Source organism: Oncorhynchus tshawytscha, linkage group LG08 (assembly GCF_018296145.1).
Source record: "Oncorhynchus tshawytscha isolate Ot180627B linkage group LG08, Otsh_v2.0, whole genome shotgun sequence".
Taxonomy (NCBI): domain Eukaryota; kingdom Metazoa; phylum Chordata; class Actinopteri; order Salmoniformes; family Salmonidae; genus Oncorhynchus; species Oncorhynchus tshawytscha.
The window spans coordinates 11,874,154-11,898,667 of record NC_056436.1 but is presented as its reverse complement, the minus strand read 5'-3'; the positions used below and the strand labels follow the sequence as shown (position 1 = coordinate 11,898,667).

At 40.7% G+C, this 24,514-nt stretch overlaps 1 protein-coding gene across 1 annotated transcript in view; it reads left to right on the top strand.

The window, feature by feature from the left end:
• The first annotated feature begins 5,434 nt into the window (after positions 1-5,434).
• The window catches only part of LOC112255802 (dynein axonemal heavy chain 6), a 57,733-nt gene continuing 38,653 nt past the window's right edge, over positions 5,435-24,514 (top strand). Inside the window, exons 1-24 of the mRNA XM_042326242.1 lie at positions 5,435-5,581; positions 5,736-5,848; positions 6,116-6,286; positions 7,269-7,378; positions 7,508-7,570; positions 7,768-7,903; positions 7,983-8,114; positions 8,711-8,961; positions 9,063-9,183; positions 9,345-9,507; positions 9,609-9,654; positions 9,823-9,920; positions 11,869-12,041; positions 16,675-17,022; positions 17,248-17,589; positions 17,805-18,195; positions 18,360-18,550; positions 18,802-19,047; positions 19,577-19,737; positions 21,952-22,123; positions 22,548-22,652; positions 23,805-23,923; positions 24,045-24,119; positions 24,233-24,320. Coding sequence (XP_042182176.1) covers positions 5,437-5,581; positions 5,736-5,848; positions 6,116-6,286; positions 7,269-7,378; positions 7,508-7,570; positions 7,768-7,903; positions 7,983-8,114; positions 8,711-8,961; positions 9,063-9,183; positions 9,345-9,507; positions 9,609-9,654; positions 9,823-9,920; positions 11,869-12,041; positions 16,675-17,022; positions 17,248-17,589; positions 17,805-18,195; positions 18,360-18,550; positions 18,802-19,047; positions 19,577-19,737; positions 21,952-22,123; positions 22,548-22,652; positions 23,805-23,923; positions 24,045-24,119; positions 24,233-24,320 — 3,960 coding nt within the window. The 5' untranslated portion in view covers positions 5,435-5,436. The remainder of the gene's footprint in view (positions 5,582-5,735; positions 5,849-6,115; positions 6,287-7,268; positions 7,379-7,507; positions 7,571-7,767; positions 7,904-7,982; positions 8,115-8,710; positions 8,962-9,062; positions 9,184-9,344; positions 9,508-9,608; positions 9,655-9,822; positions 9,921-11,868; positions 12,042-16,674; positions 17,023-17,247; positions 17,590-17,804; positions 18,196-18,359; positions 18,551-18,801; positions 19,048-19,576; positions 19,738-21,951; positions 22,124-22,547; positions 22,653-23,804; positions 23,924-24,044; positions 24,120-24,232; positions 24,321-24,514) is intronic.

Genomic DNA, 24,514 nt, shown 5'->3' with positions numbered 1-24,514 from the left:
ACTGTAAAACAAAACGTCCCCTGTCCATTCGCATCAAAGAGCTGGCATTATGAAAAGTAGATATGAAAATTGATGATGTAGGCCCACATGCATCATTCCCTAATATGTTTATCATTAAAGAACCCTGTGCTTGTTGAAGCAAACTTCAATTTGCATAGACCACACTAAGTGCTAACCTTTTCTGAGTCAACTTTCGCAGTCAAACAGCAAGCTAAGATCTACTGCCTTTGACTTAAATGTTTTTACATTAACCTAATAAAAACAGTTCTGTAGGAATTAGTTTCGTGCAGTATGCCTAATACATTATCACAGCATATTGGCTATATGCCTGTCCTGACAATATTGTTCTTCTCAGACCATATTGTATTTCAAAACTCGAGCTTTGATAACAAAATGGATCAGTGGGTGTAGCAGTTGCAAGGCACAGCTGAGCATTAATTGAAATAATTTGCAAATAATGTGCTTTTTATTTTACTGGACTGATGGTACCTTCATCTGATGTTCATGGTGCTTTCAAAACAACTGGGAACTCTGGAATAACAAGGCAAATCAAAGCGATTTTTCCCAGTCGGACATCGTTTTATTCCGAGTTCCCAGATGTCTTGAACGCACTGAAGTCGGAAGTCCGGAGTTCTAAGTTCCCTGTTGTTTTGATCACGGCATTAGTCTCATTAGAGGGAGGGAAAGAGCAGCAAAGGGTCCGCCTCTTTCTTTCCTTTCCTCTGGTGTAACTGACCAGAGAGGACACGGTGTTTAACCTCATTGCGAAACTCGATACACAAATGAATGTTGTTTCTATGACCAGAGAAAGGGAAATATTCCTCGATATTAAAATAGATACGACGAGCTGCTAATAACAATACAAACGCAGGGATGTAGATACACGTGGCCAGTAATTCATTGCAGCTACAGCACAAATGGTAGTATGGAGAAGTGCGGTTTATGTTTTGTAATAGTGTCGAATAAAAACTTAATCATGAACTCATAAAAGCAGCAGCGCGTTGCTTTATTATTTGACGGTCTCACTCGGATACTGATTTTAAAAAAAAAGTTATGACATTTCCTAACTGTATGTCCGGGGATTTGGGATATTGGCCATGCGCAGTAGACGCCATAGATCTCCCGGTCCACTGGGTAGGCGGAGTTTTTTCCAGACAAATTCAAAAGTAAAAAACTGGAACACTAATGTTAATTTAACCTTTATTTAACTAGGCAAGTCAGGTAAGAACAAATTCGTATTTACAAAGATGGCATACCCCGGCCAAACCCTATACCGGAACCGGAGAACGCTGTTACAATTGTGCGCCGCCCTATGGGACTCCCAATCACGGCCGGTTTTTGATACAGTCTGGAATCGAACCAGGGTATGTAGTGACGCCTCTAGCACTGAGATGCAGTGCCTTGAACATGGGGCATTATAGACCCCTGCGCCACTCGGGAGCCCACCCGGTGCGCAGGGCTTCTGAATTAAGTGCACCTACCGGCAATAGCTCAACACGAATTTTAAAAAAGGAGCGCAAGCCTTAATCGTTAGCCTTTATACAGAAATGTTTGGTGGTCGACTAGGAATGCCTTGAAGATCGAACACTTGGTGACCACTGGCCTAGGGCGTTTAGGCCCCTTATTTTATAACTCGTTCTCAAAACAAGATGCATCAATTGAGCATGAATTGAAGTAAATAGGAAATTGAGTAACTCTTGCGAGGACAGTGGAAGTTGATAAAATGTGTGTTTCATAAACCCAGAGCAATGTGCTTCATCTGGATTTTTACACACACACACACACACACACACACACACACACACACACACACAAATAGGCTTTCTATTGGACCAATCACAATGGGAAAGCAAAACAAAATCCTGATAAAGGCCAGCATGCTGTCTTACCATTAACAATAAAGAAGCTCTGTTATCAACTTCCATTTTCCAAAACTTGCTGAATTTAATTTTCATTGAAATAACACAATGAATGATACAGATCAGGGTTTTATTATTCACTAGATGCTTGGCAGTTATTTAGGACGACTTGTTTAACTGATCATTGGGGGGCGCAATGATTCTCACAATGTGCCAAATTTATAGTGAAACCCTGCATCATATTTAACCAATATTCTGTCAACTCGGTTAAACAAGTCTGTGAGAGGCGTACTGTGACTACTAGGCCTCCTGTGAATCTCTGGGTTCCAATCACGTGTTCGTTCACTCATCAGAACGTTGCCAAGCAACTTGTTACAACAACTGCCAGTGCTTTCAAGCCAAGTCCACGGATCTCTTGTTGCACTTTGTTGATGAACAATGAGATAGCTAGCTAACCACTTGAACAGTTCATACAGAAAATGAGTGAATTATTTGAGAATATCAACTTCTGACATTTTGATGTTGAACCTGGCAGTTGATAATGGATGTAAGTAGCTAACAAGAGCTGTCAGTTAGCTTAGCCAGTGTCCTTAGCTAGCTAGCCAGCTGACGACGTTGTCGTTTTCATCCATGATGAATTACACATTTAGCTAGCAACTGCGATACCTTTATACTGTCAGGGTTGGGTAGGTTACTTTGTAAATGTAATCCGGTATAGTTACTAGTTACCTGTGCAAAATTGTAATCAGTAATGTAACTTTTGGATTAGTGAAGACATCAAAACTATGAAATAACACATATGGAATCATGTAGTAAACAAAAAAGTGTTACATCAAAATAGATTCTTCAAAGTACCGTCGTGAGACTGGTTAGTTTTACCCTACTGATGATGTGTTGTTGCAATAGCAGCTTTGCACACGCTTGGCATTCTCTCAACCAGCTTCATGAGGAATGCCAGCTTCACCTGGAATGCTTTTCAATGAACTGGTTTGCCTTGTTAAAAGTTCATTTGTGGAATTCCTTTCCTTCTTAATGTGTTTGAGCCAATACGTTATGTTGTGACTGGTAGGGGTGGTATACAGAAGATAGCCCTATTTGGTAAAAGACCAAGTTCATATTATGGCAAGAACAGCTCAAATAAGCAAAGACAAATGACAGTTAATCATTACTTTAAGACATGAAGGTCAGTCAATCCAGATTTCAAGATCTTTGAAAGTTTCTTCAAGTGCAGTCCCAAAAACCATCGCTGTGATGAAACTGTCTCTCATGAGGACCGCCACAGGAAAGGAAGACCCAGAGTTACCTCTGCTGCAGAGGATAATTTCATTAAGAGTTACCAGCCTCAGAAATTGCAGACCAAATGCTTCACAGAGTTCAAGTAACAGACACATCTCAACATCAACAGCCGTGTCTTTGTGAGACGTAGAGTAGGTGAACGAATGATCTCCGCATGTGTGGTTCCCACCGTGAAGCATAGAGGAGGTGTGGGGGTGCATTGCTGGTGATTTATTTAGAATTCAAGGCACACTTAACCAGCATTGCTACCACAGCATTCTGCAGCGATACGCCATCCCATCGGGTTTGGGAGAGTGATGGAGTGCTGCATCAGATGACCTGGTCTCCACAATCACCCGACTTCAATCCAATTGAGATGGTTTGGGATGAGTTATACTGCAGAGTGAAGGAAAAGCGGCCAACAAGTGCTCAGCATATGTGGGAACTCCTTCAAGACTGTTGGAAAATCATTCCAGGTGAAGCTGGTTGAGAGAATGCCAAGAGTGTGGAAAGCTGCCATTAAGGCAAAGGGTGGCTACTTTGAAGAATCTCAAATATAAAATATATTTAGATTTGTTTAACACTTTTTTGGTGACACCATGTGTTATTTTATAGTTTTGATGTCTTCACTATTATTCTACAATGTAGAAAATATAAAAAATTAAGAAAAACCCTTGAATGAGTAAGGTGTTCTAAAACTTTTAACTGGTAGTGTAGGTGTGTCCAAACTTTTGATTGGTACTGTATGTTACCAATTGCAGTATAAATCAATGTTAAAGTTTACATAGCTGGCCATATATAGAAGTTGCATTTTACTTTATGGGTTGGTTATGTAGGCTTCTTCTAACCCATCGCTTTCTGCTACATATAATAATACGATTCAATTATATCTTTACATTAAAATCCAAGGTCTTTTGGAATTCCAATCACTCCAATAAGACTTATAAATATGGAAGTACAGATTGCCCCTTTAAGTCTATCAAAACTGTGTCCATTAGGCCTATGGATTTTTATTTTTATCAACATGAATTAGATTGAGCAATGAAAGCTCCACTTTTCTTCCATAGGCTGGGATCCTCAATATGCAGCTGTTGCAAGAGTGCATTTTTCACTGGCTGTCCACAAGTTTCAAAAACAATGATTGATTGGCAGCTTAAACTTCTTGAATTCAACCATTATTCGGTTCAAATACACATTTAGATTTGTGAACAGCCATCCACAACAACCACAATTCGTAAGGCGCAAATATCTAAATGAGAGAGCAGCAGTGTGATTCACATCAATGCGCTATGTAGATATCAATTGTAAATGATATACGTTTCGCCGTAGACTACACCACTGGTGTCAACCTTACCACCAAGCGTTTATTCAAGTTGGATCATCTTTGGATGCCGACAGCAGTCTCAGCATTGGAAGACATAGCTTGAACTGTAGCCTACAAAAGCCCATTTCTGCTCTTCCCACGATCCATCAAACACATTTGGTGTGTCATCATAGTGGTCTCTGAATTGCACCTTTTTTCAATGCTGATTTGCATTTCATTGAGAAAACAGGAGTGTCAAAGATTTTTTTTCGCAAACATCCTTTCTGAATTTAAAAGTAATCCTCGAAGTAATCATCTAATTTTTAACAAGTATCTGTAATCTGATTACAGTATTTTTGCTGGTAACGTAAGGGGTTACAGTTGCCGTTTTTTTGTAATCCCTTACATGTAACCGATTACATGTAATCCATTACTCCCCAACCCTGATATTGTAACATGTATTCCATGGATCTGGCTAACTAATGAAATAGTCTTCCAGTTTATGTCATTATAACGCTAGCTAATGTGAGATTTTCAGCATCTGACGGTTTCAAACTTCCAGCAGTCTCCAGGCTCTTCTTCAGGAAAAGGATCCAATGAACTTCCACCAAGGATTGATACTTTACTCCACAGGAAGAATGTCAAGGAAAAAGAAGAGAATTACATTTCTATGTAAGTTTGTCAATTATATAGAAAAATGGTATTTTGAATTCGATAAGAAACTTAGCTACTTGTCAGTATGGATTTGTACATTTTTGTCATTTTTACAGGTTACTAAAGAAAAACAAACATGTCAACAGATCATGTATAAAATTGAGTAAATTATCAGGTGTGGGAGAATTTCCCACTGAAAATGCACTATCATCAAATGTGTCCAGGTCTCCTTTACATGGAAGGAGCATTAAGAAAAGTGAGTCTCATCCTCATTTGTTGCATTTTAATGGATTTTGTAAGCAAAATCATTGTGCGTGCAACATTTCTGTTTCTCTAGTTGGCTGCATGTTCCAGCCCAGAAAGCAGGAGCCACTGTGTCTGAAAAGAGGGGTCATTGAACCAATTAAACACACGTGTGAAGCCTCAATGATCCCCGACACATGGAACTATAAAGGACAGAGAGTGAAAGACGTCCGCTTCGATGCAAAAGGTAGATTACCCCGAAACAGTTACTCGGAACTGGTTGATTAAGCTTTTTTGCTGCACTTAGCTTTTTTAATGTAGGCTATTCTGTACATAGCCTACATGTCAGGGTGAGGACATTAGACGTAGCATAATTATTGTACATTGTTGGTTCCCAACAGAGCCTGACAATGACTGTGTTGTGAGCCACATAATCAGATTGAGAGGAAAACTGGGCTGGTCCACTGAGATTCCTGACAGGAGAATAGCAAAAGCATGCACACAGAACATACAGGTTGGTCTCCACCATTTTAGCTACTAGCCTATATGATCAATTGATGTGAACTTTATCATTGAGTCTCTGCAGTCCACGGTTTTTATATTTTACATATATATATTTTTTAAATTTTAGTCCAAGACTAGGCTTATATAAGTATAACAGTTAAATTGTGTGTTGTTTAAAAAAAAAATACACTACAGATATTTTGTAATCATTGGCATACGTCTTCATAATCATAATTTTAATCAATGCAAATCTAACTTCCTTGTGGATGTTGTGCAGGAAATCCCTGAGGGGACTAAAAAGGATCCTGGAGAGTATGTGTACTGTCTGATGAGGAACAGAGGTGACCTCAAGATCCAGCCCAACCCCTATGATCTTCAGGTGGTTTCTGTCCAGATAGCTAAACAGAGCTGTCAGTACTGGACCGTCAGCGCTTCATGCATATTCAAGGTCAGTTCAACTAGTTCACGGTTGAACTGTTAAACGTTGGTGAAAATACATAGGCTACGTTAGTAAATTCACTCTGGCTATCTACTCCAATTTCAGAGCACTCTCTTCTTAGTATGCCAGAGCGCAGAATAACTGATGAATTTACGAATGCTCAACACCCGTTGAATATGGCCGGTGTCAGTAAACGTCGGCAAAAAAGTGTAAATAAAATGTTGCCAGCAGCACGGTTACCGTCACCAACCCTCTAGATAACATGAAAACATCCTAACCACGTCTGCTAGGGCGAGTAAAATGGTTAGATTGAGATTTTTTTCTCTCATTTGTGTCTGGAAGTAGCTAGCAAGCTAGCCAACGTTAGCCAGTTAGTTTAGGTGCTTGACTTCGGTTGTGAGGACAGAACCCTACTCCTCCGCCAGAGCTTCCAGTGTGCGCTCTGAACGATCGGAGAACGAAACGCTCTGAATTTACGAATGGACAATCTGACAACGCTCTGAATTTATGAACGCACAGAGCGCACTCTGGCACCCCAGGTTGAATTTACGAATGCACAGAGCGCACTCTGGCACTCCAGATTGAATTTACGAACGCACCCATAGATTGCTATTCCCTGTATAGTGCACAACTTTTGACAAGGGACACAAGTAGTGTACTATATATGGCTTTTGTTACTATTTGGGATGCACACATAATTTACTCCTATTTTATGGGCAGGTTTCCCAGAACACAAGTAAAGCCTAGTCCTGGGCCTGTATCCACAAAGCATCTCAAAGCAAGAGTGCAGATCTAGGATCTATCCATCTAATCCTATGAATTATAATCTAAACAGTGAAACTGATCCTAGATCAGCTCTCCTACTAACATGAGCCCTGGCATGTTCAATGGAGATTCTTCAACGTGTTTTTAATTTTAGTCCAAGACTAGGCTTAATCTGTGTCCAGGAAACCATCCCAAAGAGTCCACTTCACTCCGTTTTATTTTATAGGTGTCTGTTTTGGAGGACAGAAGTGGTGAAATCATGTCTGTAATAGACTGGCTTTCTGAAAGAGAACTGTTTTTCAAAATCTTCAAGTTGCCATTGTTTGCAAAATTCAGGTTTGTATGGTCGTTCTTATAGAAGGATGATGAAAAGTGTGTATCTGATATGTGTATGTGGAAAGTATGTGATGTAATACCGTAAAATACTGTAATCCAGTTTTACTATGAACTTTTTGCTCTCTGTAGAATTTGGAAGGCATTTACAATCTGGAAGGTCACAGTATGCCACTCAAAGACCAAAAAAGCTAAGTGAGTGTTGATCAAATATTACGTGCCACATGATATTTCATTTGTCTTATAATAAGTCTCGGGAAGGCCATTGTTGCCTTGTCTTCTTCTTGTTCTTCTTGTTCTGCATTTCTTTGTCTCCATACTATAAAATACCTTTCAAATAGAACTTAAGAGCTTTTGAATTTTATCTTTTGTAATCCATTTTTTTTTTTTAGGGAAATATTATCCAAAGGTCTTTTTTTTACTGATGACATCTTCTTGAGATGTCTGGTTGAAATCAAAGGACTTTTTGAGATGGCCAGTGACAAGACAAGATATGGGGATTCTGACGGTGCCATTGTTTTAACAAAGGTAGGGCCATGTTTTTTTTGGGATAACTATCTTGTTTTCAACTCCTTTCTAATAACATGTTTTTGTTTATTCTATCTAGTTGGATAAATCCACCACATACTCCTTGATAGGCTTCTGTGAGGCCCAGACCCAACAATGTGCTGTAGCACTGAGACAACTTCACTGCCTTCACCACAAAGTTGCCACTTTGATTCGCGCAGCTTGTCTGAAGGTACACTCTATTAGTTCTTTAGATTGTTACGAGGACATGTCATTTAAGAGTCCTGAAAACACATCTCTGTCACTATCCTCTGCTGATCTACCCTGGTTTTGATGTTTGGCATGACAACACAAACAGATCTGAGCCCTAATTCATAAAGAACCTCAGAGGCGGAGTGTTGATATAGGATCAGATCCATGGAATATTTTACGCAATAAGGCAAGAGGGGGTGTGGTATATGGCCAATATACCAAGTTGTAAAGGCTGTTCTTATGCACAATGCAATGCGGAGGAGTGCCTGAATACAGCCCTTAGCCGTGGTATATTGGCAATATACCACAAATCCCAAGGTGCCATATTGCTATTATAAACTGGTTACCAACTTAATTAGAGCAGTAAAAATGAATGTTTTGTCATACCCATGGTATACGGTCTGATATACCACGGCTGTCAGCCAATCAGCATTCAGGGCTTGAACCACCCAGTTTATAATAGTCAATATGATCAAAAAGGCTAAACTAATCCCAGATCAGCACTCCTACTCTGAGACATTTTATATTGAATAAGATATATTCAATATGTCATTGTACTGTCTTTTGTCTTGTCAGGCAGCAGAGGTCCACGGTGCAGAGAGACTGTTCCTCCCTCTGTCCTCTCAGTCGACCAACAGGCCGCTGTATGCTGAGGTGGCTGAGTGGCGGATCCTCTTGTGTCGCTTCAGCCACTTCCTCAACCTGATAGACAGAATGTTTGAAGAGATGCTCTGTGTCTTGGTCAGATCTGCAGTTCAACTCCTTCTGTTGTTCCTCCGAGAGTCCTCTAACACTAATGGAGTGAAAGAGAGAAGACAAAAGACAAAGTAAGTGGTTTTTAATGGAAATATAGTAAGGTTATGGCATTTGTCAGTGAGTTTACTTAGCATGCTTGCGATGTTGAAATATTTGCCTGTGTACTCTCTAGAAAAATGGCAAGGATGGATGCAAGTGGACCTTACATAAATATTTTCAAAGAGCCAACTGGTCGTAATGCGGCGCATAAACTTTCTTCACACAGCCAAGGCCGACCACAGCTTGTTAACAAGGTAGATCAGCTTTTATCTATTGTGCCAATGTGGTCAGAAACATGTAAACATCACTAAACAATGCGTCACTTGTAATACTAAATTGACTTGTAGTATCACATTTTCTAGTAATCTCTCGTGGACAAACTTTAGTTCTGGGTTAACTGAGATTACATTTCTAGATGCTACCAGATTTTAAAAGGGAAGAGCCTAAAGAAGAGATCCAGGCTGTATTTGAAGTGAACGTCCTGCTTACAGTCACACCTGTGAACCAGCCAATGACAGATGATGTCTCAGCCAAAGGGACAGCCACAACAGAGCTCCACTCTGAAGTCGACACAAAAGGTGAATCCCATTTATAGTAAAAAAAACAACTAAAATAGATATTATGAACTAAGGTGTTCGAACTTAAATGTCTGCTGAAGCTTAGTGTTTTCTCAACCTAGATACAGAGAAAGATAAAGAGGTTTCCCGTGAGGAGACTCCATGGCGGTATGACTTCACTTATATATTACAATAAACTGTATCGCTCCATGTTCCTCTATTAGGAAAATGTATGAATTTCACAAACATCAGCTAGTGTTTTTCTGCTAATCTGTCAGTCAGCTCAGTCAGTGAAGTGATTATATTACACAGATGCTGTTGTTTTCCTTCTCCTAGTTCGCCCAGCAAACGAGTGAAGCTAACCATCTATCCCTGTCTTGATGACTTCACACTGCACATTCAACAGGTGCTACAAGGATTTGAACAAGTCATTGGTAAGACATTCTCTAAATATTTAAATTCACAGCCTTGTTGTTTTGTAAATACTGTAGGTTCATAAGTATTATGCTGTTTTAAAGTGCAGAGCTTTGCTAGACGGTAATGGACTGTGTCCCAGATGGCACACTATTCCCTACATGCAGCATACAGTGCCTTCGGAAAGTATTCAGACCCCTTGACTTTTTCCACATTTTGTTTTACGTTACAGCCTTATTTTAACATGCTTTTTTAAACTCATCAATCTACACACAATACCCCATAATGACATCACAATAAGGACAAAGCGAAAACTGTTTTTTTGAAATTTCTGCAAAGTTATAAAAAACTAAAACACCTTAATTACATACAGTACCAGTCAAAGTTTGGACACACCTACTCATTCCAGGGTTTTTCTTAATTTGTACTATTTTCTACATTGCAGAATAATAGTGAAGACATCAAAACTATGAAAAGTGTAGTAACCAAAAATGTGTTCAACAAATCAAAATATATTTTATATTTGAGATTCTTCAAAGTAGCCACACCTTGCCTTGATGACAGTTTTGCACACTCTTGGCATTCTCTCAACCAGCTTCATGAGGTAGTTACCAGGAATGCATTTCAATGAACAGTTAATGCCTTGTTAAACATTTAATTTGTGGAATTTATTGCATTTGAGCCAATCAGTTGTGTTGTGACAAGGTACAGGAGGGGTGGTATACAGAAGATAGCCCTATTTGGTAAAAGGCCAAGTCAATAGTATGGCAATAACAGCTCAAATAAGAAAAGACAAATGACAGTCCATCATTACTTTAAGGCATGAAGATCAGTCAATCTGTAAAATTTCAATAACTTTGAAAGTTCCTTCAAGTGCAGTTGCAAAAATGATGAAACTCTCTCTCATGAGAGCCACCACAGGAAAGGAAGACCCAGAGTTATCTCTGCTGCAGAGGATAAGTTCCTTAGAGTTACCAGCCTCAGAAATTTCAGCCCAAATAAATGCTTCACAGACCTCAAGTAACAGACACATCTCAACATGAACTGTTCAGAGGAGAATGCGTGAATCAAACCTTCATGGTCGAATTGCTGCTGTGTCCAAATGTGCAAATGTTTGGTTCCAACCGCCGTGTCTTTGTGAGACGCAGAGTAGGTGAACGGATGATCTCGGAATGTGTGGTTCCCACCGTGAAGCATGGAGGGGGAGGTGTGATGTGTGGGGGTGCTTTGCTAGTGACACTGTCAGTGATTTATTTAGAATTCAAGGCATACTTAACCAGCATGGCTACCACAGCATTCTGCAGCGATATGCCATCCCATTTGGTTTACGCTTAGTGGGACTATCATTTGTTTTTCAACATGACAATGACTCAACACACCTCCAGGCTGTGTAAGGGTTATTTGACCAAGAAGGGGAGTGATGGAGTGATGCACCAGATGACCTGGCCTCCACAATCACCCAACCTCAACCCAATTGAGATGGTTTGGGATGAGTTGTACCGCAGAGTGAAGGAAAAGCAGCCAACAAGTGCTCAGCATATGTGGGAACTCCTTCAAGACTGTTGGAAAAGCATTCCAGCTGAAGCTGGTTGAGAGAATGCCAAGAGTGTGCAAAGCTGTCAAGGCAAAGGGTGGCTACTTTGAAAAGTCTCAAATATAAAATATATTTTGACTTGTTTAACACATTTTTTTGGTGACACCATGATTCCATATGTGTTATTTCATAGTTTTGATGGCTTTGGTATTGTTCTACAATGTAGAAAATAGTACAAATATAGAAAACCCTTGAATGAGTAGGTGTGTCCAAACTTTTGACTGGGTATAGGGAATAAGGTGCCATTTGCGACACATCCATGAATAATTAGTAATCTACAGAAATGTAATAAGCACTGGATTGTAACAATTATCTCTAACTGTTTTACAGTTACACATTTGCCCTAATATATTAATTACATTGATTTCACTCAGCCAAACAGACATCCTTCAACCAAGACCCTAACCTCCTGGACTTGCACTCGCCCCCTGTGTTTGACCTGAAACTGTCTGTTGACGAGGAGCTGGAGAAGGAAAGAGACCAACATCTCCGACCATGGCCTGAGCTGGAGCTGTTACTGGGGACAGATCCCGCTTTCCAGTCTGATGTACGTAACTATGCAGCACTCACAGTGACACGTATACGCATCTCACACGTACACATGTCACCTGAATGGCATGTCACACTATCACACCAGCATCATCGAATCATGTGTTATACGCGTCGTAGGTGGAGCTGTTCTCCGTTACATGCTCTTAGCAGATGCTCTTATCCAGTGAGACTTACACAGTTAGTGCATTTAAGGTAGCTAGGTACGACAACCACATTTCACAGTTAGGTTTCCATCCAATTGGCAACAGATTTTCATTCCAAAAGAAATCATCTGCATAAAAACAATTTTCACATTTTCCCACCAGAGATGTGTTTCCATCAAATTGACTTGTTGCGGATAAAAAGCATAAAAATATAACACTTGCTGTTAAATTCCCATGTACCGAATAAAAAATAGATGTTAAATGGATTTCCATGGCGTTTTCAATGTTACTGATAGTTTTTGACACAAAAACTGTTGCGTTATATAGCAAAAGTGCCCACTCTGGTCTTGGAATGCGCTCTATTTGTCAAACGACAGCCAAGCATCGATCAGAATAAGACTATATTTATTGGAAAGCAGCATGAAGCTCATCAACTTTCACCACCCTGTGATGTTCATCATAACTTATTTCATCTGTAGCCTAATAAACTGTATGTTTTCCCGAGTTTTATTAGTAGAACCACACAAAATATGAAATCAAAATGTATTTGTCACATATTTTATAAATAACAGGTGTAGACTTACAGTGAAATGCTTACTTACAGTGCCTCCAGAAAGTATTCACATCCCTTGACTTTTTCAAAATTCTTGTTGAGTTATACCCTTAATTTAAAATGGATAATATTTAGACTGGCCTACACACAATACCCCATCATGTCAAAGTTGGGGCGGCAGGTAGCCTAGTGGTTAGAGCCTAGTGGTTAGAGCCTAGTGGTTAGAGCCTAGTGGTTAGAGCCTAGTGGTTAGAGCCTAGTGGTTAGAGCACGGCCGGTGTCACGGCCGTTAAAAGAAGAGGACCAAGGTACAGCGTGGTGAGAGTCCATTTTGTCTTTATTTGGAAAATGGCAACGAACAACACAATAAACACTACAAAAACAAACCGTGAAGCTAAAGGTTATGTGCCCTAAACAAAGTCAACTTCCCACAAAGAAAGGAGGGAAAATGGGCTACCTTAGTATGGTTCCCAATCAGAGACAACGATAGACAGCTGTCCCTGATTGAGAACCATACCCGGCCAAAACATAGAAATACAAAAATCATAGATAACAAAACATAGAATGCCAACCCCAAATCACACCCTGACCAAACCAAATAGACACATAAAAAGGCTCTAAGGTCAGGGCGTGACAATTGGATTAGTAACCGAGAGGTTGCAAGACCGAATCCCCGAGCTGACAAGGTGAAAATCTGTCATTCTGCCCCTGAACAAGGCAGTTAGTTCTTAGGTTGTCATTGAAAATAAGAATGTGTTCTTAACTAACTTGCCTAGTTAAATAAAGGTTACAAATTATAATTATTTTTAAAAAAGTAGAATTATATTTTTTGACATTTTTACAAATGAATTAAAAAAGCAAAGCTGAAATGTCTTGAGTCAGTAAGTATTCAAACCATTAGTTATGGAAAGCTTAAATAAATTCAGGATTAAAAATGTGCTTAACAAGACATAATAAATTGCATACCTCATCTCTGTACCCCACACATACAATTATCTGTCGAGCAGTGAATTTCAAACACAGATTCAACCACAAAGACCAGGGAGGTTTTCTAATGCCTCACAAAGAAGGGCATCGATTGGTAGATGGACCAAAAAAAGCAGACATTAAATGTCCCTATGAGCATGGGGAAGTTATTAATTACACTTTGGATGGTGTATCAATATTAATACTATCAATCACTACTAAGATACAGGCGTCCTTCCTAACTCAGTTGTCGGAGAGGAAGGAAACCGCTCAGGCCAATGGTGACTTTAAAATAGTTACAGAGTTTAATGGCTGTGATAGAAAACTGAGGATGGACAACAACATTGTAGTTACTCCATAATACCAACCTAATTGACAGAGTGAAGAGAAGGAAACCTGTACAGAATACAAAAAAATACAAAACATGCATCCTGTGTGCAATATGGCAAGTTTGGAACTAACAAGACTCTTCCTAGAGCTGGCCTCCCATGCCAAACTGAGCAATCGGGGGAGAAGTGTTTTGGTCAGGGAGGTGACCAAGGACCCGATGGTCACACTGACAGAGCTCCAGAGTTCCTCTGTGGAGATGGGAGAACCTTATAGAAGGACAACCATCTCTGCAGCACTCCACCAATCAGGCCTTTATGTTAGAGTGGCCTGACGGAAGCCACTCCTCAGTAAAAGGCACATGACAGCCTGCTTGGAATTTGCCAAAAGGCACCTAAAGGACTCTCAGACCATGAAAAACAAGATTCTCTGGTCTGATAAAATCAAAGATTAAACTCTTTGGCTTGAATGCCAAGTGTCACGTCTGGAGTAAAACTGGCACCATCCCTATGGTGAAACATGGTGGTGGCAGCATCATGCTGTGGGGATGTTTTTCAGCGGCAGGGACTGGGAGACTAGTCAGTATCGAGGGAAAAATAAACAATGAAGTACAGAAAGATTCTTGATGAAAACCTGCTCCAGAGCCCTCAGGACCTCAGACTGGGGCGAAGGTTCACCTTCCAGCAGGACAATGACCCTAAGCACACAGCCAAGACAACGCAGAAGTGGCTTCGGGACAAGTCTCTGAATGTCCTTGAGTGGCCCAGCCAGAGCCCGGACTTGAACCCGATTGAACATCTCCGGAGAGACCTGAAAATAGCTGTTCAGCGATGCTCCCCATCCAACCTGACAGAGCTTGAGAGGATCTTCAGAGAAGAATGGAAGAAACTCCACAAATACAGGTGTGCCACGCTTGTAGCGTCATACCCAAAAAGACATGAGGCTGTAATTGCTGCCAAAGGTGCTCTGAACACTTACAGTATGTAAATGTGATATTTCAGTTTTTTTATTTGCAATAAATTTGCAAAAAAGTATTATAAAAACCTGTTTTTGCTTTGTCATTATGTTTTATTGTGTGTAGATTGATGAGGGGGAAAAAATCAATGTAATCGATTTTAGAATAAGGCTGTAATGTAAGAAAATGTGTAAAAAGTCAAGGGGTCTGAATACTTTCCGAATGCACTGTATACTGTAGGTAGGTAGGGACAAAGTGGCTAGGCAACAGGATAGATAATAGATTGAGCTGTAGCAGCAGTGTATATGGTGAGTGTGTGAGTGTCATCAGTAAGCATGTTTGCGCATGTTATGTGTGTGTGGATATATGTACAGTAGTGTGTATGTGTGTGTTGGGATGTCAGCGTGTAAGTATGTGCGAGTGTTTGGGTAGAGACTTGTGTGTGTGTGTACATAGAGTCAGTGTTTGTTCAAAGACAGTTTGTTCAAAAAAGTGTCAATGCAGGTTGTCCCGGTAACCATTTGATGAACTATTTAGCAGCCTGGTTTAGAAGTCTTATGGCATGGGGGTGGAAGCTGTTCAGGGTCCTGTTGGTTCCCCACTTGGTGCACTGGTACCGCTTGTGGTGTGGTAGCAGAGAGAACAGTTTGGCTTGAGTGACTGGAGTCTTTGACAATTTGTTGGGCTCCTGACTGGCGCAGTGGTCTAAGGCACTGCATCTCAGTGCTAGAGGCGTCATTACAGACCTTGGTTTGATTCCAAGCTGTATCACAACTGGCGGCGCACTATTGGCCCAGCATCGTCCGTGGTAGGCCGGCCATTGCAAATAAGAATTTGTTCTTAACTGACTTGCCTAGTTAAATAAAGGTTAAATAAAACAAAGTTCCTCTGACACAGAGATCCTGGATGGCAGGGAGCTCTGCCCCAGTGATGTACTGGGCCGTACTCACCATTCTCTGGAGAGCCTTACAGTCAGGTGCCTTGGGGCTGCTTTACCAAGTGGTGATGCAGCCTGTCAAAATGCTCTCAATAGTCTTTGGTCCCATATTCCTACTCAATGGCTACAAGTACAACTTGTTGGATGCATTTGCTGTTTGTTTTGGTTGTGTTTGAGATTATTTTGTGCCCGATAGAAATGAATGGTAATATTTTATTGTGTAATTTTGGAGTTAATACTTCTACATTAATGTGGATGCTACCATGATTACGGATAGTCCTGAATGAATCGTGAATAATGAATGATAAGTAAGAAAGTTACAGGCCAAATATCATAGCCCCAAGATATGCTAACCTATCACTATTACAATAACAGGGGAGGTTAGCATTTTTTGGGAGTATGATCTTTGACCCTTTGTAATTTTCTCACAAGTCTTTGGCTTTTACGTCATAGTCATTGTATCATATAAAATAAAAAGTGCTGGGGGAGGGAGGGTCACTGTGGAGGTCACTGTGGAGGTCACTGTGGAGGTCACTGTGGAGGTCACTGTGGAGGGTCACTGTGGAGGGTCACTGTGGGATTAATTGAGATACTTTTTGAATAGTTATTTTCCATAGAAGTGTAGTTGTTTGTCACTTACCTATTACTAGTTTGACATGTTTTTCTATATTCTAAATATGGTTTGTTGACATATGACATAGACCTTGATACAGGTGATACACATCTGATGTGTTTGTTGATTTCCAGCTGTCGGACATCCTCAGTACCGTCCAGCGAGGGATGCAGGGAGTGGAGAAGCACTGTCAGAGGCTAGAGAAGTTCTGTGATATGGTGGAGACAGCCATGTTGACTGACATGGATGGGTTCTTGGCCGGGGAGAAATGGTCTCCCCAGGATATCAAGGCCATCTTGGCGGTGCACACAGAGAGCATCAGGCTAATGAAAAGGATAGAGACTGAGACCCGTGTCAACATGATCCTGGTCAGGTGTCACCAGTACCAGTCAAACTGCCTGCCCTACCCAGAGGCTCTCATCTTTACCATTCACTCCATGCTCCCCTCCATTGTAAAGAAGAAGAATCTGGAACTGATGGAGGTTTGTTAAATAGTACATTAGTATACCATAGTTTTTGTTAGTGTTGTTGTTTAAGCGCGTCTAAATACCAGATACTCTACCTACAGTCATGAAGTAAACTTTAGACTTCATGCATAATTCATGTTCAGGCTATTCATATTTTGAAGTTATTGTAATTGCGTTGATGAGTGCTTTGACCGGTACTACTTTTCGGTTATACTTTCCTCTCTCAATCTGTTCAATCAGGTGATCAGAGGAGCTCTTAAAAAGCTGGATAAAGACATTTTTACAGTGGAAGAGTTTGTTGAGCATCTGACCTTCCTGAGTCGGATATCTGTGCAGATTCCAACTCTGGAAAGACAGTATCAGTTCCTCATCCAGCTCTATAGTATGGCTAAAGAGTACCAGATCACTATCTCTCCTGAGGAGCTGGCTTTGTACCAGCACCTCGTCCCCAGCTTCCAGCATCTCAAATCCACTGTCATGATATGTGAAACCAAGAGGGATGACAACATCTTCAAGTTCAGCGTTGATCTGGGCAAACACTTAAATCAACTCAGATATGAGCTTGTTCTGGTTAAAATGAAGGTACGGTTGATCTTTCAGCAGTTGTTGTGCTTTTCTCCCTCCTTAATACTCAATAAGAGTCATTATTCTTGATTGTGTTTTAACATGTGTGTATCTATGATTTCCTCTTTCTGACAAAGCTGCCTAGCCTGGTCTCACACCTGTTCATACTGCCAATGGCCGGACAACAGATGTAGGACCAGGCTTAAAGATGTCACAAATCTCTTATTTCCCAGGTGAACAATCCCATCCTGCTTTGCTCCTATACGTCTCCCAAAGTGGCCAATGAGATCCTCCAGGCTCTCTCGGAGGAGGTGGCCATCTACTCCAATAAGGCATACAGCTACACTAGCTACGGAGAGCTCCTGAGAAACTCTTTTTCTATGAAGAAGATCTCCACTGTGGTCCGCATGAAGCAGGGCCGTGGTTCTAACGCTGCCGAAGTGGAGGCAGAGCTGTCTGAGGTGGACTATGCCCTGACGCTGAGGAAGATGCTCTGGGGGATGCAGAAGGAATGGGATAAACACTACAGCCGTTGGAGAACCACCACCTTCGAGCTGCTCAATGTGGACGATCTGCAAAATGATGTCAGCCGCTTTACACAGACCATCTACATGTTAGAGAAAGGTCTCTGAGTGATATTTTAGGATCATTATTGTTGGGATTCATCACCATGTCATGTCAGGTGGTTCCGTGTTATCACAAGTGTTGCTGTGTTAAATGATGGGTTGAATGTAAAGGAATTAATATATGTGAAACAACTAATACACATTGTTTTCTTTGTCATTCAGGTTTACCTGAAAACAACATAGTTCCCATTCTGAAGCAGAAGGTGATGGACTTCAAGCTTTGTCTGCCCATCGTCCTGGCTCTCAGGAACCCTTATCTCCGTCAGAGACACTGGGAAGACATCCAGAGCTATATCGGACAATTCTTCACCAAAGAGGATAACTTCACCCTTGGAAACCTATTAGACATAAAGGTATGGCATCTTTAGATGGTAGCAATAAAATATCTACCTTGCTTTTCTAAGAATTTCTGGAAAAAATATCTAAAATCACGTTCGGGGCCATTTCTAAGTTCTAACATTGCGATCATGATATGTTTTTTTTTTTTTACCTACTTTAGTTGAATCCACTATTTGTAAGTGGCTCTGGATAAGAGCATTTACTAAATTACTATAATCTGAACGTAAAATTAAATTCAAAATTTCCCTCTGTGACATGTATGCAGATTCTTCAGCAAAGTGGTTCGATAGGGGACATCTCCACTACTGCCACCAATGAGGCCACTTTAGAGAGCATCCTGTACAAAGTGATCGACCTGTGGAGGAACACAGACTTCCGTCTGATCACCCACCAATCTGACGCATCCACGGTGAAAATCATCGCCTCGGCAGACGACGTCATGGCACAGCTGGAAGAGAGTCAGACCACTATCATGAGCATCAAGGCATCCCGCTACGCTGAGCCTATCAAGGTCAGGTGTCATTCAAATGTGACCGGAGAGACTTCATGATTCGTTAAAAATAACATGATTTGAATAAATATTGCCCCTTTTCATATCATAGATTCTAGAAATCCGTCTTTTGCTTCAAACCCTGAGTGGGGTCCAGGGTAGGCCGTCATTGTAAATATGAGTTTGTTCTTAACTGACTTGTCTAGTTAAATAAAGGTGAATTAATGGTTAAATAAAGATTCAATCAAAATATATAAATACATTTGAGAAATACTGTATAATATTTGTACATAATGGAATCACTGTTATTTCAAGAAGAGAAATAAGTTAAGTTCTCTGAATCTTGTGGTTTTGTCAGTTGTTGGGGGACAAGGTGGTATTCGTTAGCCTGGTCCCAGAACTGTGTGTTCTGTCTTGCCAACTCCTATGGACATTGTCATTCCACACTGCATAACAATGACCATAGGAGTTGGCAAGACAGAACAAACAGACCTGGGACCAGGCTTAGTATTATTGTGTGTGATGACAATGTGATCTCTCTCTTGTTTAGTATCTGATAGATGAATGGGAGAGGAAGCTGAACCAGTTCTCACATACCCTGGAGGAGTGGGTCATGTGTCAGAAGAGATGGCTCTACCTGGAGCCTATCTTCTCTGCTGGAGGGATTCAGAGGCAAGGCAGCTATTGTAGTTTTACCTGTGTGTGTTGTATTAACGGATGAGGTGTGTGTCATGGCACTTTGGTTTGTATTGTTTATTGTATTGTCTTGTGTTTCATCTGCTGCTGACAATATATCTACACTGAACAAAAATATAAACGCAACAATTTCAACGATTTTACTGAGTTACAGTTCATATGAAGAAATCAGTGAAATATAAATAAATACATTCATTAGGCCCTAATCTATGGATTTCACATGACTGGGCAAGGGCGCTTTCACGCCCTGACCTGAGATATCTATGTTTTCTTTATATTTTGGTTAGGTCAGGGTGTGACTAGGGTGGGTACGCTAGTTTTTGATTGTCTAGGGATTTTTGTATGTCTAGGGTTTTTGTAGGTCTAGGTGATTTGTATGTCTATGGTGGCCTGATATGGTTCCCAATCAGAGGCAGCTGTTTATCGTTGTCTCTGATTGGGGATCATATTTAGGTAGCCATTTTCCTTTGGTGTTTGTGGGATCTTGTTCTATGTTTAGTTGCCTGTATGCGCTATTCGTATAGCTTCACGTGTCGTTATTTTGTTCAGTGTTTCATTCTTTTAATAAATAAGAATGTACCTATACCACGCTGCGCCTTGGTCCGATCCTTATAACCAACGTGACAGGAGCAGCCATGGTTGGGCCTGGGAGGGCATAGGCCCATCCACTGGCCCAGCCAATCAGATTTTTATTATAGCCAGAAATACTCCTCACTTTCATCAGCTGTCCTGGTGGTTGGCCTCAGGAGAAACTACAGGTGAAGAAGCCGTATGTGTAGGTCCTGGTTTGGCGTGATTACACGTGGTTGTGAAGCCGGTTGGACGTACTGCCAAATTCTCTAAAACGATGTTGGAGGCGGCTTATGGTAGAGAAATGAACATTACATTCTCTTGCAACAGCTGTGGTGGACATTCCTGCAGTCAGCATGCCAATTGCACGCTCCCTCAGAATTTGAGACATCTGTGGCACTGTGTTGTGTGACAAAACTGCACATCTTACGGGCCTTGTATTGTCCCCAGCACAAGGGGCACCTGTGTAATGATCACGCTGTTTAATCCGCTTGTTGTTATGCCACACCTGTCAGGTGGATGGATTATCTTGGCAAAGGAGAAATGCTCACTAACAGAGATGTAAACACATTTCTGCACAAAATTTGAGATCAATCATTTCTTTGTGCATATGGACATTTCACGGATCTGTAACGGTTCTCTTTAGTTGAAGGAGAGGCAGACCAAAATGCGGCGTGATGATGATTCATGTTTGTTTAATAAAGGAAAACTATACATGAATAAACTACAAAAACAATGAAATGTGAAAACTCAAAACAGCCCTATCTGGTGCAAAACACAGAGACAGGAACAATCACCCACAAACACAGTGAAACCCAGGCTACCTAAATATGGTTCCCAATCAGAGACAATGACTAACACCTGCCTCTGATTGAGAACCATATCAGGCCAGACATAGAAATAGACAAACAAGACATCCAACATAGAATGCCCACTCAGATCACACCCTGACCAACCAAAACATAGAAACATACAAAGCAAACTATGGTCAGGGTGTGACAGGATCATTTATTTCAGCTCATGAAACATGGGATCAACACTTTACATGTTGCGTTTATATGTTTGTTCAGTATATTTTAATTATTACATAGGCTTCTGGTTGATGATTTCGGGAATTGTTCTTTTGACAGCACTTTAAAGACATACCTTGCACCATGTAGTCATATCATCTGATATAATATGGAGTAGATATCTACCTGGAGTAGGTTTAAGGTCCAATGGAGCCGTTTTTATCTCAGTATCTAATAATTTCTGGGTAACAATCAAACCTTACTGTGATTGTTTTCAAAAATAAACAAAAATAGCTTCCTAGCAAAGGGCAATTTCTGTGAGTGGTCTGAGTGGGGAGGGGGAAACTGGAACTCTTTTTTTATTGGTCTATTAACTCATTTACTGCATGGTGATGTCAACAGGCAGGCAAAAACTCCAACCCACCAAAACAGGCTAAAATTTCAGTCGGTCTTATCAAGCAGCTTTTACAGGGCATTATCATAATTTCACAGTATTATTCCAACTTCATAGTGTGGAAATAGTGTATATGTAAAACACGTTTTTGACTGCATTTGGCCTTTAAGAAGACTCACAGTACCAAAGAAATTATTGAATGAATCCAAAATATGTACTTTTCTGACTTGAAATGAATGAACCTCATCCTATTAGACAGCTCCCAGCGGAGGCCAAGGTGTTCCTGCAGGTGGATCAATCATGGAAGGAGATCATGAGGAGGACAGATGACAGGCCTAATGCCCTGAGAGCAGCTACCGCCCCTGGGGTCCTGGAGATGCTGCAGGCTGGCAACGTCCACCTGGAAAAAATACAGAAATGTCTGGAGGTACTGGAGGGAGTTAGGGTGCCTGGGTGTCAGAATATTTCTGCTATCTTGTCAACTCCTTGTCATTCATTGTCATCTCAAACATGGCAATTCCGTAATGAGTAGAAACCAACTGGAGCCCAGGCTAGCATATCACAATATACAGCAGACTGGAACCCAGGCTAGCATACCTAATGATACTGTAGACTGGCACCCAGGCTAGCATACCACATGATACAGCAGACTGGAACCCAGGCTAGCATACCACATGATACTGCAGACTCTCAAAAGGACAATGCACTTAATTTCCTGTCTTTAGGGTCAGCTGGGCTGTAAAACCTTTGACATTTTCATTTGCAACTCTCACACAACATTTATGTTATCCTAGTTACTTTCAGAGTTGCTGTTTATTTCAATACTTGACTGTTTGTTTCGTTTTCTGCAGGATTATTTTGAATCCAAAAGATCAGTTTTCGCAAGATTCTACTTCCTCAGCAATGAGGAACTACTGGATGTTCTGTCACAGAGCAAAAATCCCAACGCCATTCAGGTTCCCATCTCATAGTGTTAGCTAACCATCCAAGAAGAAATGACTCTCTTTAAAAAGAAAATAACATAAGCAGCAGCTGGAAGTTAATATTTCACTTTTATACAGCAGACTCTCAAAAGCACAATGCACTTAATTTCCTGTCTGTAGGGTCTAGCTGAGCTGTAACCTCGTCTCCAGGCTCAATTACTACCGCATATAGAGACTGGTAACAGTGTTTCAAAGTGGGACTTGAATGGGGTGTGTTTAAAATCGAGGCGGGAGATGGAGCGAGCCTGCTACAGATGTAGGATCTTAATTTGAGCCAGTTTGCTACAACAGGAAAATAATTAATTATTATGGGTGAACGGATGATCTCGGAATGTGTGGTTCCCACCGTGAAGCATAGAGGAGGAGGTGTGATGGTGTTGGGGTGCTTTGCTGGTGACGCTGTCAGTGATTTATTTAGAATTCAAAGCACACTTAACCAGCATAGCTACCACAGCATTCTGCAGCAATACTCCATCCCATCTGGTTTGTGCTTAGTGGGACTATCATTTGTTTTTCAACAGCTGGTTGAGAGAATGCCAAGAGTGTGCAATGCTGTCATCAAGGCAAAGGGTGGCTACTTTGAAGAATCTAAAATATACTTTGATTTGTTTAACACTTTTTTGGTTACTACATGATTCCATATATTATTTCATAGTTTTGATGTCTTCACTATTATTCTACAATGTAGAAGATAGTAAAGAAAATAAAGAAAAACCCTTGAATGAGTAGGTGTGTCCAAACCTTTGACTGGTACTGTATACATGAAAACTATTTTTAACAGATTTTTGGGAACTCACTTCCTTGTTTAAATCTTTGAGCTGCTCGCGCTATGAAGTCCACAATGTAGGGGAGGTTAATCAAAGGGTTATGCTAGATGGTGATGAATTGAGAGATCAGCCAATTAAACCCAGTGGTTGTTTCTTCCTGCCATAGGCTTTCATTCAAGTTCCATTCTGAGGCGCTGTGAAACCAGACGGTTAGACAGAGAGCGAGCTGGGTGATGGACAGATTAGCTGGGCTGTAAAAGCTTGTGCAAAATGTTGACATTTTCATTCACAACTTTCAAACAATATGTACTTTTATTCAATCAATTTAATTCAATCCATTCTCTACAACACTTTTAAGCCTCATCTTGTAAAATGCTTCAGCAACATCCGTCACCTGAACATCCAGGAACAAGCTAGGATTCACCATGTGGTGGCAAGCATACGTTCAGCCGAGGGTGAAACTGTGACCATGCCAAAGTAAATAGTCGAATCATGATAATAAACCAAATGGAAACATTTACATTTAGGCTTAATTCATGTTTTTTCTTCTGTTACCGAGATTCCCAGAACAACTCTTTCTTCTCTTTTGATTCTTTAGAAATGTTCAAATACGTGGGCCAGTGGAGCAATGGATGGGAAATGTGGAAACAGCAATGTACAACACAGTGAAAAGGTACAGTAACCATTTTGCATGTAGCTTTTTCTTTCCTGTTCAAAAGGTGTTGATACAGTATATCCAAGGGAACTTTTAGCCTGATACAATAATCATGTTTCAAATCATTTCAGGCGCTTGAAGATAGGAGTGTCAGAATGGAATCCTCAGAACTTTAAGAAATGGGTCCTCTCTCACCCCGGACAGGTCGTTCTCACCGTGGTAAGTTACCATTGCAACGTATAGATTTAACAGGAATATGACAGGACTTATTACTATCCACCTACACAATTGGGGAAGTCCCACCATGTGTTAAACAGTGTATCGTCGTCCTCCAGTTCCTGTTCACTAGGCTGATGAATGTAGTGACTGTTACCCTGTCAAAATTACATCAACAGCCAAGGAAAACTTAAGAC